This window comes from Aaosphaeria arxii, assembly GCF_010015735.1.
Source record: "Aaosphaeria arxii CBS 175.79 unplaced genomic scaffold BU24scaffold_11, whole genome shotgun sequence".
NCBI lineage: Eukaryota > Fungi > Ascomycota > Dothideomycetes > Pleosporales > Aaosphaeria > Aaosphaeria arxii.
In genome coordinates, this window is record NW_022983484.1 from 670515 (window position 1) to 683834 (window position 13320).

General features: G+C 51.9%; 3 protein-coding genes across 3 annotated transcripts; 1 reads left to right on the forward strand and 2 right to left on the reverse strand.

The window, feature by feature from the left end:
• Positions 1-1186: 1186 nt before the first annotated feature.
• BU24DRAFT_496490 (protocatechuate dioxygenase) lies at positions 1187-2669 on the forward strand (the record flags this gene model as incomplete). Its single annotated transcript, XM_033534198.1, has 4 exons — positions 1187-1523; positions 1603-1745; positions 1801-1963; positions 2050-2669. The coding sequence occupies 4 exons, from the start codon at positions 1187-1189 to the stop codon at positions 2520-2522; spliced, it is 1116 nt and encodes a 371-aa protein (XP_033378839.1). The 3' UTR covers positions 2523-2669.
• Positions 2670-2711: 42 nt separating this feature from the next.
• Positions 2712-3510, reverse strand: BU24DRAFT_59440 (uncharacterized protein). The gene has a single exon (XM_033534452.1). The coding sequence runs from the start codon at positions 3404-3406 to the stop codon at positions 2900-2902; it is 507 nt and encodes a 168-aa protein (XP_033378840.1). The 5' UTR covers positions 3407-3510; the 3' UTR covers positions 2712-2899.
• On the reverse strand, positions 3511-8028 carry BU24DRAFT_59432 (uncharacterized protein). Its single transcript, XM_033534451.1, has 4 exons — positions 4556-8028; positions 4255-4504; positions 3737-4134; positions 3511-3688 (listed from the first exon to the last, which is right to left on the reverse strand). Exons 1-4 carry the CDS (start codon positions 7920-7922, stop codon positions 3615-3617), a joined length of 4089 nt encoding a protein of 1362 aa, XP_033378841.1. The 5' UTR covers positions 7923-8028; the 3' UTR covers positions 3511-3614.
• Between the last annotated feature and the right edge of the window lie 5292 nt (positions 8029-13320).

The window sequence follows — 13320 nt, forward strand, 5'->3', positions numbered from 1 at the left end:
ACACTCCCAAGTAATCCCTCCTCCAACCCCTACAACCTCAACCTCAACCCTCCTCTCAATCCCCCCCAATTATTAATGACCGCCCATCAGAAAAAAACCTCCCTTTCCCCTCCCCCAACAACTCCCCAGCATTCCCCGCGCGCGCGCGCCGTTTCCGTGTTTTTCCCCAACTACCGAAGAGATGGGGAACCGGATAATTAAGCACTTTAAACTATATACGACGTGTGTAATGTAAAAAGCATCGCCCAATGGGCCTTTTACCCAGTCAAGCTTTTTTGGGTTTTTGCCTTAGGGGCCGTTGCACGGCAGGGAGATGCGAAGCGAGGTGAGGTGAGGGTGACAGGGCTGGGTTGATGCACCCCGCATATCTGATCGAGGGACGGACGACTGGGTGGTGCATGGTGAGATGGGAGATGGGAGATGGCCCGGGGTTGGGTTGTGTGTTCTTTGATGTGGGAGGATGGAGTGCGTGCAGTACATTGACTTGTAGTTATGTGTCTATACTGCTCTTTCGCTGCGGATCCTCGACTACCTAAACAATCCTATTCACTCCCTCAAGATTCAAATCCAAACTCCAACCTCCATCTCTCGCTCATTTAGAAAAAGAACAAGAACGACATTACGACAACCGCGCCATTCCTTGGCGCACATCCCCTCGCCGCTCATTCCCAACGCAGCCTATCACCGCAATTGCAATTACTTTGCTCCAATATGTCTCGATAGTGCTTTTTTCTGGGGTGAGATTGGGTAAGCCCCTGCGACTGCTTGTCTACTTTTCCTTGCTTTAGGATGCTAGTCATGGGGGACAGGACCAGGGGAAAAAACAGATATCACGGCCGTCGGGATCTTTTGCTTGCTTTCTATAGTAATGTAAAGAGAGGGCTAACGGGGACGGGGGGATTTGGATAGATCGGTAATGTCTGCCAAAGTGCCGGGAGAAAAGGCTGTTCGTGATTAGTGGTGACGGTCGGTGGTGCTTTGTGGAATTTGCAGAAGAACCATTAGGATGCAGTGGAAATGAAATATAAGAGCCGCCCGGCTTCAATGCATAGAGGCCTACTCTGACTTTTGTTCGTACCTTCTGATCGTCGACCTTTCCCCTTAGATACTCTCGCCCCCTCATCATCACCAGAAGAAGACGAAGAAGTCGACCAAGGAACCCCAGGCCCCACGCAAAACCATCACGATGGTCCCCCTCCTCACGACCCTCACCGCCGCGCTCCTCGCCACGGGCGCCGTCGCCCACCCGGGCGGCCACATGAACCGCGACGTGCTGCGCCGACAAGCGCATCTCGACCACCCGGAGCGCCGCAGCGTCGAGCACTGCAAGAAGGACCTGGTAGCGTCGGGGTGGGTGCGCGAGCAGCACATGCGGCGCGAGGCCCGGCTGCACGAGCTGCGCGTCGCCGCGGGGTTCGCGAAGCCCCACGAGCTCGTCCGTCGCGACCCCGCGGAGGTCGAGGAGAATTATGGCGCTGAGGCTGCGTGCACGCTTGACCCGGAGGTTACGGAGGGTCCGTACTGTAAGGGACACCTAGAACCCGGCGGGGGATGTTGTGTGAGGGAGTGACTGTGAATGACTGACTGACTGATTCGACGTAGATGTCGCCGGCGAACTGATCCGTAAGGACCTCCTGACGGGCGAGAAGGGCGCCATCACCCATTTCGACCTGAACATCATTGACACGTCGACGTGCAAACCCATCACCGACGCGTACGTCGAGATCTGGGGATCCAACGCCACCGTAAGGAAGAAACCACCCCCCTCGCTGTCAAGTCGATCGCTAACTCCTTCCCCAGGGCGTCTACACGGGCGTGCAAGCTCGCGGCAATGGCGACGGGTCCAACTCTGCCGTCTTCACCAACGCCCTGCGCGGCGTGCAGCCCACCGCAGCGAACGGCACCGCGTCTTTCATCACCATCATCCCAGGGCACTACGTCGGCCGCGCCAATCACATCCACAGTACGTCTATCTCTTCCTACACCTTTCCCTCCCTGCCCTTTCCCTCTTTCTTCTTTCAAAACGCACCAGCTGACAACCCCCTCTAGCGATCATCCACCACGGCGCCAAGCTCCTCCCCAACAACACCATCTCGGGCGGCACCGTCTCACACATGGGCCAATTCTACATCGAGCAGAACTTCCTCGGGCAGGTCGAAAAGACATCCCCCTACAACACCAACAAGCAGAAGCAGACCCTCAACAACCAAGACATCCTCCTCAACATGGGCAAGCAGGGCGGCGACGACCCCTTCATGAAGGTGTCCCTCATCGGCTCCAAGATCGAGGACGGTCTGTATGCGTACGTCGATGTGGGCGTTAACCCCAAGGCCACGAGGAAGCCGGACCCGGTCAACTTTTGGACGGATAAGGGCGGGATTCCAGTGCCCGGGAGTGGGTGGGCGGGATACCCGGATACGTGCAGGAATTGTGGGTTTGGGGGTGGGAGGCCGCCGACTGTGAAGGGCAGGGAGGCGGAGGCGGAGGCGGAGATTGAGGTCCAGGATCTTGATGCTGAGTAGATTTGTGAGTGAGTGAGTGTGATGGTAGAGGTGCTGGTGAGGGTGCGTGAGTGGTTGATGGACATATACACGTTTGTTTGTGTGGTGCTTTTTTGTATATATCTATGAGTTGGTTCAGCATGAAAGAGAATCTTCTGGCCATTCGAGGGGTGACGAAAATTGAGAAAAAAAAGTTACCAGCCTTCCATCGAATTCTCACCCTGACCAATGGTGCCCATGAGTTGAGTATCTGTTCTCCATTGAAAGGTTATTCATGGCGGATTGGAGGTATACCTGTAGGTCAGTTCAGTCCACAGCGTACTGACTCACTCGCATCTCTGGTAGGTATTAGGGAAAACTTCGATCGGAGAGGATATTTCTTTTGTCTTTTTTTGGTTTCATGATTCCATTTTCATTTCATCTTTCTCTCCTTCTCTCACACATCCCCTCTCTTCCTTCATCCCTTCCTCTCTGGAATTGAAAATATCGCCTTCTGGCATTTCTTTCCAGTTGACAAGAAAAAAAAAACAAATGAGAAAACCAAAGCCTCGCTTTCTGATATCATTCATGTTTGTTGCTGAACCCATCCATCCATCCATCCAAAGAACCCCGCGCAAGAAATGCAAAAGGGAAAGGGAAAAACACAAACGAGGAAAACACATACATACGCGCACAATGCCCGCCATTAAGAGATCCAGGGGAAAACAAAAAGAAGGGGAGATGGGTGGGCGAAAAAACTTGGGTGGTCGGGGAATTATGGGTTTCCCGTATGCCTTGAAACGCCGGGGAAAAAAAAGTCGCAAATCGTCCGGATTCCAGTCTCGATGACGGTCCGGCTGGAGACGTGCGTGGAGGGGTGTAGGTGTGGGTATACCAGAGAGCACAATTTCCGTATGTGCACGCATGCGTGATGCCTATTGCAATGCAGATATGCTCGCAGACCATGCCAAGGGGGAATATCAAAAACAAAGCAAAGAAACAAATGGGGAAATGCCATGGCAGTGGCAGGCAAAGGTATCGCTGATGTTACAAACTACGCACCAAAGATGTAGATGGGTTTCGGCCGTCAAGAGCACAGCTGGGGTATATGTTCGTGTGGATGAAAAGGCGCGGCTAAATCTTCCGGCGCACGGTGAATTTGCGCTCCATTGTGGCAGCGGGGAGAGCTTCAGCGAATCGATCGCGGGCTGGGCCTGTTAGTGCACATTCTATTGCAGCTTGATTGTTGTACTTACTCTCTGCGCTGTCAAAGCTGATCAGGATGTCATCATGCTCGCCGGGATACTCGATAACATCGAGGCAGACGTATTTCCGTCTTATGCCAGCCCATCCGCTAATTCGTCCCTCTGCTTTGCCCATCTTTCCTTCGCCACGTCGTTCCTCGACGGGAAGAGCGAATTTTGCGTCAACAAGTCGAATGCCCGGCTTGCCACCCTTGTCGGTCTTTTCGAAAACGTCCATGGACTTGAGTTGGAAATTCATCGCATCTGCGTGGGAGAATTCTTCGAAAAATGCGAGCAGCTGGATGATATTATCCTGAACAACGATCTGGATTCGGATGGTGTTGGCAGTCCACTGCTTGTAGATAGGAACGACCATGCGGCGACGGGAGATTTGAAGCGTGGAAGCAATTCTGCGAGCGTTAGGTTTCGCATACAAATGAGTGGCAAAATGAAAATGGCAATTTGAAAATGGCAATTTGAAAATGGCAGAACGAAGTGGCAGAACGAATTTGCAAAAGAAAAAGCCTTACCCATCAAATTTAACCTCGAATCCTGTGATGGCGAGTTGGAAAGTGTGCAGATCCTTGAATGAATTGAAAGTCAACCGCCTGATGGTCGAAGCGGTGGTCAAAGTCTTGAGCAACTCGGCTAGGTAATCAGGCGTTTCCTTCTCGCACCGACTCGCATCGATCGCTAAAGCCATGTCGAGCTGGGGGTTGCGCAGAAGTGTAAGTTCGGCGGCGCCATCAATCGGCAATCGCACCAGAAGCTCGCCAGGTCCTGCACCGATGTTAGTGAAGTTGCATGAATACGGAGTCGGGGAATACCAACCCAGGTTCATGCGGTCTGAAATAATACCTGCAGTATGCCTGCATACGAAACGCAGGCTCTCGCTCATTACTGTTGGGGGAGCCTCCAAACCGGCTGCCTCGGGATCTTGGTTCAGCACTTTGACTTCTTGCCAGGTGAGTTTCTCGAGGACTCGGCTGCCTTTTTGTGTGAATCCCTCTGCCTGGTCCGCGTTTTCGATCGCGAATGCCTTCAATGGAATCTGTGCAAATACCGCTTCGCTCTGATGCTGGTTCATAGAGGTAAAAGTACCGAAGAGATGGTTGCGATCCCTGGCATCCTCAAAAACCATAAACATCGAGCAGCGCTTCTGTTTCTTGTCGGGGGTTTCCTCTCTGAAGCGCAATTTCAGGCCGGGGGCGTTGTCGGATGGGTCGTTGGCGTACTCGAAGTTCATTGGCTCTTGCTTGGTGCCCATCTCATGGGTCACGCAACTTAGGGTTCGGAGTTGAGGATTGGTGACAGCGACCAAGCGATAGCCGCGGTGAAGTTTCCTTTTACCAGTGCCTTCGCTGCTGCGCTCGAACTTTTGAAAGACCATAAGCTTGACTCCTCGAACGGGCTCGGCAGGGAATGCTCCAGGGTTGGACGAATCCTTGTAGGACATCTCGCGCAGATATAGCTTCAAAGAAAATCGCTCGTCGGTTCGCTCGCGCAGGTTGGCCTCAACTCGATTCGTGTGGTCGACAATGGCCCACAGGCTCCGGAAATCTGCTTCATTGAGTTCAAGCTTGAGGTTGAAACCGTGGCGCAGTTGTACGATGACGCTGCGTGCCTTGGAGTTCCATGCAACATCCCTCCAAGTCGGGCCATGTTCGGGATTCGCCGATACCGCAACATTGATCAGTTCCTTCTGGCTGCAAATGGAAAGTTTGACCTTGAAGTCGTCTCGCGGGCGCAGGACGGAAATGACGGCAGGCATAGGCACGCGATCTGTGTTGAGGTCGTCTGTGGACAAGGACGCCGTGACGAACATGCGGAAATAGCAGAAATCGGCCTTGGTGTCCCCGAGCGGCATCACATTTGCAGGGTTGACGTTTTCTTGGCTGGCTTTGAACGCAGTGCCCGAGAGAACACTCGCAAGGTCGGGAGCGAACTGGGGATACTCGATCCAAATGCCCTGGTCCTGGCCCTGGATGAGTGCCTGGGTGGGTGGCATACTCTGGTGTCGTTGCATCGACCCCAGCAGCATTTTCAGCGAGGCAGCGATCACATCGTGCAATTCATAGATTTCCGCCGAAGCCACATCACCAGCCTCGCGGGCCAACGTGGACTGCATGGTCATTGGGTGGTCACCGTACCGCGCCAACTTTGGGTGGTTTTGTACAACCTCGAACAAAATCCACCAAGTCTTTGCAAGATCTACATGTGGCTGGGTGAGGCGCTCGACTTGTGGCTCTCCCGTCTTTGGCCGGCTCCTGATCAGTTGCTCCATACCGACACGGCCTTTGAGGAACCACCAAGTGGCCACCCTCAGCCACTGCAACGGCGCAGTGTCGTTGATCGCGCCGCCCAACTCAGCAGTGAGTCGGAAGATGCCAGTCATATGGGTCACACGCTCAGCAAAGTCGGACAGGGCAGTCTCACCTTGTGCTCGTGTATTGGAGCGCGCCAATGACATTGGTGGGGGGGCTGGCCTTTGTCCAGGCTGGCCCTCATTGACGGTATCTCGCCTGGCGGTTGCCAATAGTCTGGGGTCTTGGGCGTGATTTTGTGGAACTGGTGGCTTGCCCTGGACAAGGTCGACGTACTCCGATCTTTCATACTGAGGTGGGGTTGGCATGATCGAGTTCTGGCTAACGGCAGAGAATGGCGCATTCTGGGCGCTGTTGAAACTGCTAGTCGAATGCTGTGCGGGCATGGCATAGAATGAAGCTTTGTCTGCAGAAGGTTGCGATTGGTGAACTGAGGTTGCTGCGGTTCCAGGGGGCGAACCGCGATTTCGAGACACCGCCGATGGCTGAGTGTATTGAGAAGAGGAAGACGAGTTGGGTCGAGCATCCGTGTCAAGGGGAAACGATCCAGGAGGCATATGTTTCCGTCCTGGGTCCAAGATCCTGCTTGGGGAAACTGGTTGAGGAGCTTCGCGGGCGGGATTCCTGGGAGGTGTCCTGCCTGCAAGAGGAACCGTGAACGAAGATGGTGGCGTTCCGACCTGGAACGGGTTGGGGGGCTGCTGCATTCCAGGGTGAGGAGATCCTGCGCTCGACGAAGAATCACGCCTGGCCTCCTCTTCTGCCTGTTTCCTAGCATCATGCAATGCGCGGCCCTCTTCTTGTCTCATTCTTTGAATAATCCGTGCAGAATACGAGTTGGGATCGGTAGGCTCGCTCTGGAGATACTTATTGACGCTAGACTCCAGAGGTGAATCGTCGTCCTTGAAGTTCATTTCGGGCAAACGGGCCACGGCAGGCATGGGTGGGGGTGCGTCATTGTCGGAGCCGGCATGCTCACTCCAACCCGTCTGCGTCCTTTTCAATTGCGGCGCTTCGAAGTTATCGTCCTCCTCTTTAGTCGGTGCCAGGCTGGGTGCCTTTCGTGACAGCACTGGTGAGATATTCTCTGAGTCGTAAGAAAGGGACGATTCCATGCTCGGGCGCCGTTGTCCGTCATCGTCCTCGAGGTCGAATCCAGTTGGCGCCCTCTGCAGGCCTTTTGGCCGGTCCCCAAGACCCATTGGACCGTAGCCCCGCGGTGGGATAGGTGGAGGACTGACGTGTGTGTTTATGTGACCAATCTCCATCTTCTGTCGAAGCGGTGGGGACAGTTCCCCATGTGATGTGAGCTTCCTTGTGACAATACCCCGACGCTCCGCATCCTGGTTGATGCTGTCTCCTTCTTCGCCGGTGAAGGTTCGCAAGGGGAGCCCCATGTCATCTTGATGTGTGGACGCCTTTACCTTGTCCAAGTCGCTCAGACTGCTAGACTGCTTCCTCTTGTATACCTCGATCGAGGGTTCCTCACACTCGTCACCGCCTGAGCCAATTATGTCGGGCAGGGTCCGCGCAAAGCTCACAGAGAGGCCCTTCTTCCGTGTCCCAGTCTTCAATCCACCAGGACTCTTCCCCACAGCACTGTTGAGGACCTCATGGGCGCCGGGCCACCGTTGTGCTCGCGCAACGTCGATCTTGGGTCGATTCGAGGAGAGGAAGGCGGCGGCGGCCGCCTGTTTGTGTGCGTTTGCCTTTTCTGTGGAGGGCTTTAGGAAGTCGTCGACGTCGGCATTCTGGTTCACTTTTGGCTCTGGCTGTTTCTTTTGTGCGGAGGCATCCTTATCCTTGGCTAGGAATTTGGCGCCCCAGCGAGATTTGGCGAGGAACTTGCTGGCACCCTCGTGGGTATCGACCATTATGCCCAGACTTCCCCGCAGTCACCTGGAGGAATCGGGAGGGAGGGATGCTTAGAGGGAAGAATGGAAGGAAGCAAGCAAGCAAGCAAGCAAGCAGATCGTAAGTGAGAGGGAATGTTTTTGCAAAGGACGTAGTCAACAGTAAAAGTGGGAAGATCGAATTCGGCTGGGCGTTCGTGTTGCTGCGGAGGGGGAGGGGGGTGGGTGTAGGGAATGGCGCACGCGACAACGGGCGGTGGCACTGACGGGTTGGCAGAGATACGGAGGTTGAAGTGTCGGGGGTGTGACGGTGTGAGAGGGTGGACGGGCGGCTGGCGACTTTCTAACAACAGACTGGAAGCGTTTCAAGTGGGGACATGCGAGGCGTTCAGGGAGCGGCGAGCCGAGCTGCAGGAGTGAGAGTGGACTGAGTAGAGAGAGCGAGAGAGGGGAGGTAATACAAAAGAGGGTGAAAGTGTAGGGAGCCGCAGGGGAAAAGAGTAGATAGTTAGTGAGTGAGTGAGTGAGTGAGTGAGTGAGGAGGATAAAGAGGAGGAGGAGAAGGATGTGGAAGTAGAGTAGTAGAGTGGTTAGTAGAGTAGAGTGAGTGGATGTAGAGTAGTACTGTGTAGAGTAAGTGGATGGTGGTTGTTGATGGTTTTGTTCCGAATTGGGGTTGGGGTTGGGGTTGTTATCGTCGTGTGTGGGTGTGCCAGGTGTGGGTGGTCGTCTATCCCCTCTCATTGGTCAGACATTCTATACTTGTGCTAGGTACAGGTACCTAGGGTCAGGTAGTCAGGGTATACCACTATGACGAGTTAGGTAGTTACTACTACCCTACTACTTTGTATTACTCACTTCCTTCATCATTCCATTATAGTCCTCTATCATGACCACAATACTTTAATATATCAACCGATATCCTACACCCACAAGACAAGTCATGACATGACATGACAGGACAGGACATCGTACATGTAGTAGTGGTTGTGCGGTGCGCGGAATCAACTAGCAATGGCCAAACGCTGGACTCATTGTCGACACCTGTCACTACGAGTACCACCTAGTACCTACCACCTACCACCCGTCACTAACGAAACACTTGTAACAGGCATCTTTACCCTACATGTACTTGGAATAAGTACACGGGTCCACGACTAGGCGAATGCCCACTCCACCTCTAAAACACGGCCCCTCCCCTTTCCTTTAACTATTTCATCTCACCTTTGCGCATTGTTCTGCTTCGCTGGCTGGCTGACTGACGATGCAATAGTGGTGTGTTGCATATTGTATGGTGCTCTTTCTCCTGCGCCGTACGTTTGCGTCAATAATCAGCCAGCCATTAAGGAACGGTAGGCTCAACACCAAGTATCTTGCCTTGTATAGCCCTTTTCAGGGTTACATGCCTACACCAGTAGGACTAATGGATCATCATCATTCAACGGACGCCTCGCACGATAGACACCGGTACCTACCTACTGTGTAGGGATATTTCCAATACTCCGACTATTATAGTCGACGATCGCATTCTCTATTGTATTTTTTTCCTCTCTTCCCCCTTCGTTCGGAACATTTGCGTCATTCGGCGGGTTCCCACTCCTGCCCATCAGTTACGAGTATTTTTGCAACGTATCATCGGGGCGGCCGCTCTAGTTAGTTGTCTCATGCAACCGACTAACTACAAGTACAAGTACGAGTATTCGTATTGGCGAACAGGACCTTGCCAACATGGAGAAAAGGGTCCTCCTAGTGTCCCAGTGTCCCAGCGGAAAAGAGGCCAGCGAAAGCCCAACCCGTCGCCTAGCATCCGTTCTCCGCAGATCCGCTGTTACAGATGTCGCACCATGAGATCATAATTGCTGCCTCGGTCCAATCGCCATCCACCTTGCTCCGAAATACTTCCATAATTACCCTCTGCCTCTCTCTCAATCCAGTCCTGTTGATCCCAATTCGGACATGACAATTGTCCCCGTTTGGGGAAGGATTGGGAAACATTTCGAGAGATCGCAATAAATGAGGTCGACTGCCTGTGACATGATCTCTGGGATTGAACTGTCGTGTGCCGTGTGGCGCCAAGCTACTCAAACCCCCTGCAGCCTTATCTACTGTGTACCGTAGGTAGTATGTACTGGTACAACCACTGATAGCACTGTGTCTATGTACAAGTATGTATTGTGGCTTCAGCTTCTAATGAACGTCTACCAAGTATGCTTAACTGTTCATTGCACGCCGCCTACGCCTATGAGATAGATACCATGACTCTTGGATACTATTCTAACAACTCGACTACAATGACACCAAACCACATACGAGATACAAGCTTAGTCCAATACTACGCTGGTCTCTCCAATAGTTACCTCGTAGTCGTACCTTGGTTACAAGAGCACACTACTCCTAGGCACGCACGCACGTCCACACCGCATGCACACCGATCCATCTATATTTACTCGGTCGGCCTGTCCCTCACAAACAGTCACAAAAACCAGTCCTCGTAACCACCCATCCACCTAGGCAAACGAAATCCCCTCCGTTGCCATGGCATGACGCTGCAGATTCCATCCCCTCTCCCCGGTACCCATCAATCAATCGCATCATGAGAATCGCATACGTAGGGAAATTCGAACCCTCTCATAGGAATTAAGCGTTGCGTTGCTGGAATGTCCTCACCTCACCTCGCCTAAACATCCCCCTCCCTCCCCCACTACTGTTCCCCCGGGCGGCACAACCGTTGCTGACTGCGTGCGTGTGTGCGTGCGTTCTGCAACTGCACGCTCCGCCTGAACGAACATGCCCATGCACCATGCGCAATAATGCGCAATGCACCCCTCCGCCTTGTCCTCAAGTATCCCAGACAGCAGTTGGGTGGTTTGATTGGTGGGATGGGAGGCTGCAACGGTGAGGATGTGGATTGTGTAGGTAGGTGCTTGTTTGCCTCGTTGTGGGAGATGGGTGCGCGGTTGCTTTTGGCTACCTCTGGCGCTCTGTGAATCCTACTCATGTATATAATGTACACAGCGCATACATACAATTCTCCAGTGACAGTGCAAGTCATCAAATAATTACCCCACCGCCCGCTATGGACAAACACATGTACAAATACCTTCCCCCATTCCACCCAATCGTAGCGGGGAAAGCACTTCATCCACGTGGAAGGGAGTTAATTAGCAGTTTAATTACCACGCATCGCCCTTACAACGACGGAGGAATCGATGGCTCATTTCATTTTTATAACTTTTGTAGACGTCAATGATTTTATTGTAGGTGCTCGTGTACGGCCATTAGTAGAGGATAATGGTGATTCTGATGATGATGGCAACGGCTAAGATATGATAATTCTAATTATGATGATTACGATGATGGGAATTCATGAAGAGCTCACATTGCTACCTACGTATGTATCGAAAAAGCATAGCCTTACCGTACATCCCGAACGAACAGTATGGGACCTCCCATACCGCGCCGCGCCACAGTGTCATACACAAATCAATCGATCGATCGATCGATTTAATGGCCACATCGACGTCCTGGGAAAATGTTGCTGATCACACCCACTCGCATATAACTCACTCGCCTTCAGTGTTGTATATGATGAATTGCACGTTCTACGCGGCGGGTGCGTGTGACTGTCGTATGTCACGTGGGTTTGGAGCTGTGATCATGGAGAGGGATAACTATAGGAAACGTACCTAGGTAGAGAATCAAGTAATTAGATTTTTTTCCCTATGCATGAGATGATGGCATACTTTGCGCGAGTGTAGCTGATCTTGGTTACATTGTGCTGTTGTACTTTTTATTTAAACTTCATTTTGATTAAGATATCTAGATGTGAACATGAGAAATTTAGAGATTGTGCAAAACTTAGGAATTAAGAATTAGAGTTTTACCCTGAATCATGCATACGACGAGGTACTATGTACGTTAGATTTTTTCTTCTTTTCTTTTCCCCGCAAAGGATTGATTTTGTGATTTTAGTAGGCGGCGTGGCGAGGTAGTTAGATGTAGGTATGCATTTTATCTCCGTTTGGTATTCCGTTTCTCAACTCACTATTCCTAGTATCGATGTACTATGTATGTACATATGTACACTCAACATATAATCACATGACGCAATCAAGATCCTATCTCTGACGCACATCGGCTTAACTTCCCCTCCCCTCCCCGCATGCAGATGGGATATATCGCACGAAATCCAATTCAAGCTCTCCACCTCACTCGTACGGAGTGCTTACACCGTCCACCACCAATGGTCCTCCCCGTCCGCACCAGATCGTGCGCAAGCAAATGTACGCACGAGCAAATACCTCTCCTCCTTCAGGAAGTTCCTACAAAAGTGACGTATACAATACATGTCCCATAGATCAAATGGTTACAAAGATCAACAAAATACGTATGGATTAACGACTGCATATACCTAGTATACCTAAGTACGCAAGTCGCGCCCCGCGCAGACTTCCCATTCCATCCCATTTCATTCGAAAGAAAAGACGCAGAAGAAAAAGAAGAAAAAGCACAAAAAGCACATGACCAAGAGGGATATGCGTGACGGTCACAGTTGGGCTTGCATTGGGGTAGAGTGGGTGTGGTGGAGTGGGGTAAGGTGGATCGTTCTGTATGGTTGAGGATGAGTGGGTGGGTGAGATGATTGTATCTTATGTATTGTAGGTAGGTACTTGTATGACATATGTATGGAGGGAGTAGATGGTAGATGATTTAATTTGGTGTGGAGGGGGTAAGGAGGGGAAGGTTAAGAGACGGACGGGTAGATACAAGTAAGTAGAGTCGGATACGGAGGCGAGGTTGAGACGTGTAGAGTATGTCTAAGTGTATGTATATATAAAACTAGGATGAAGGGCTTCGCATTGATTGTGATCTTGTTCAGAACTCATTACAAGTAACTCATCATTCCTTACACAGTAATACTGAACTAGACACTCAGCAATGAACCTTTAGTGTCAGTAGTTGGAGTGATTAGTAGAAGACGGAAGCGGGTGGGTTGGGCCCAGTCCATTAGGAACATCTATCTACCCGATGGGGGGAACGTGGGATTTCCCGCCTGGCCAATCAGAGGGCGACGATGGGAGAGTCCGCGCAATACTCTCAACCGGTGGCAGCGAACGGGCGGCAGCTCCCATAGCCAACCCAGACATCATCACCTACACAGTACACTGACACAGTAACACTACACAACACCCAACACTTGATACTCATCATCAGATAGATGCAGATACTTGAATCCATTTGTTCCTACCTTAGACCTTAGTGCTGTACCATCTATTAGTGTTGCCGCGCCACAGCTCACCTCATTACTTGTATAACACCGAATACCTACGGAGTACGTAGTTAGATACTGCGAGTGACTTAAGCGACACAGGCGTGATTCCAATTAATCGCCCCATCCGCCCCCTCCAGCCCGTCCCCC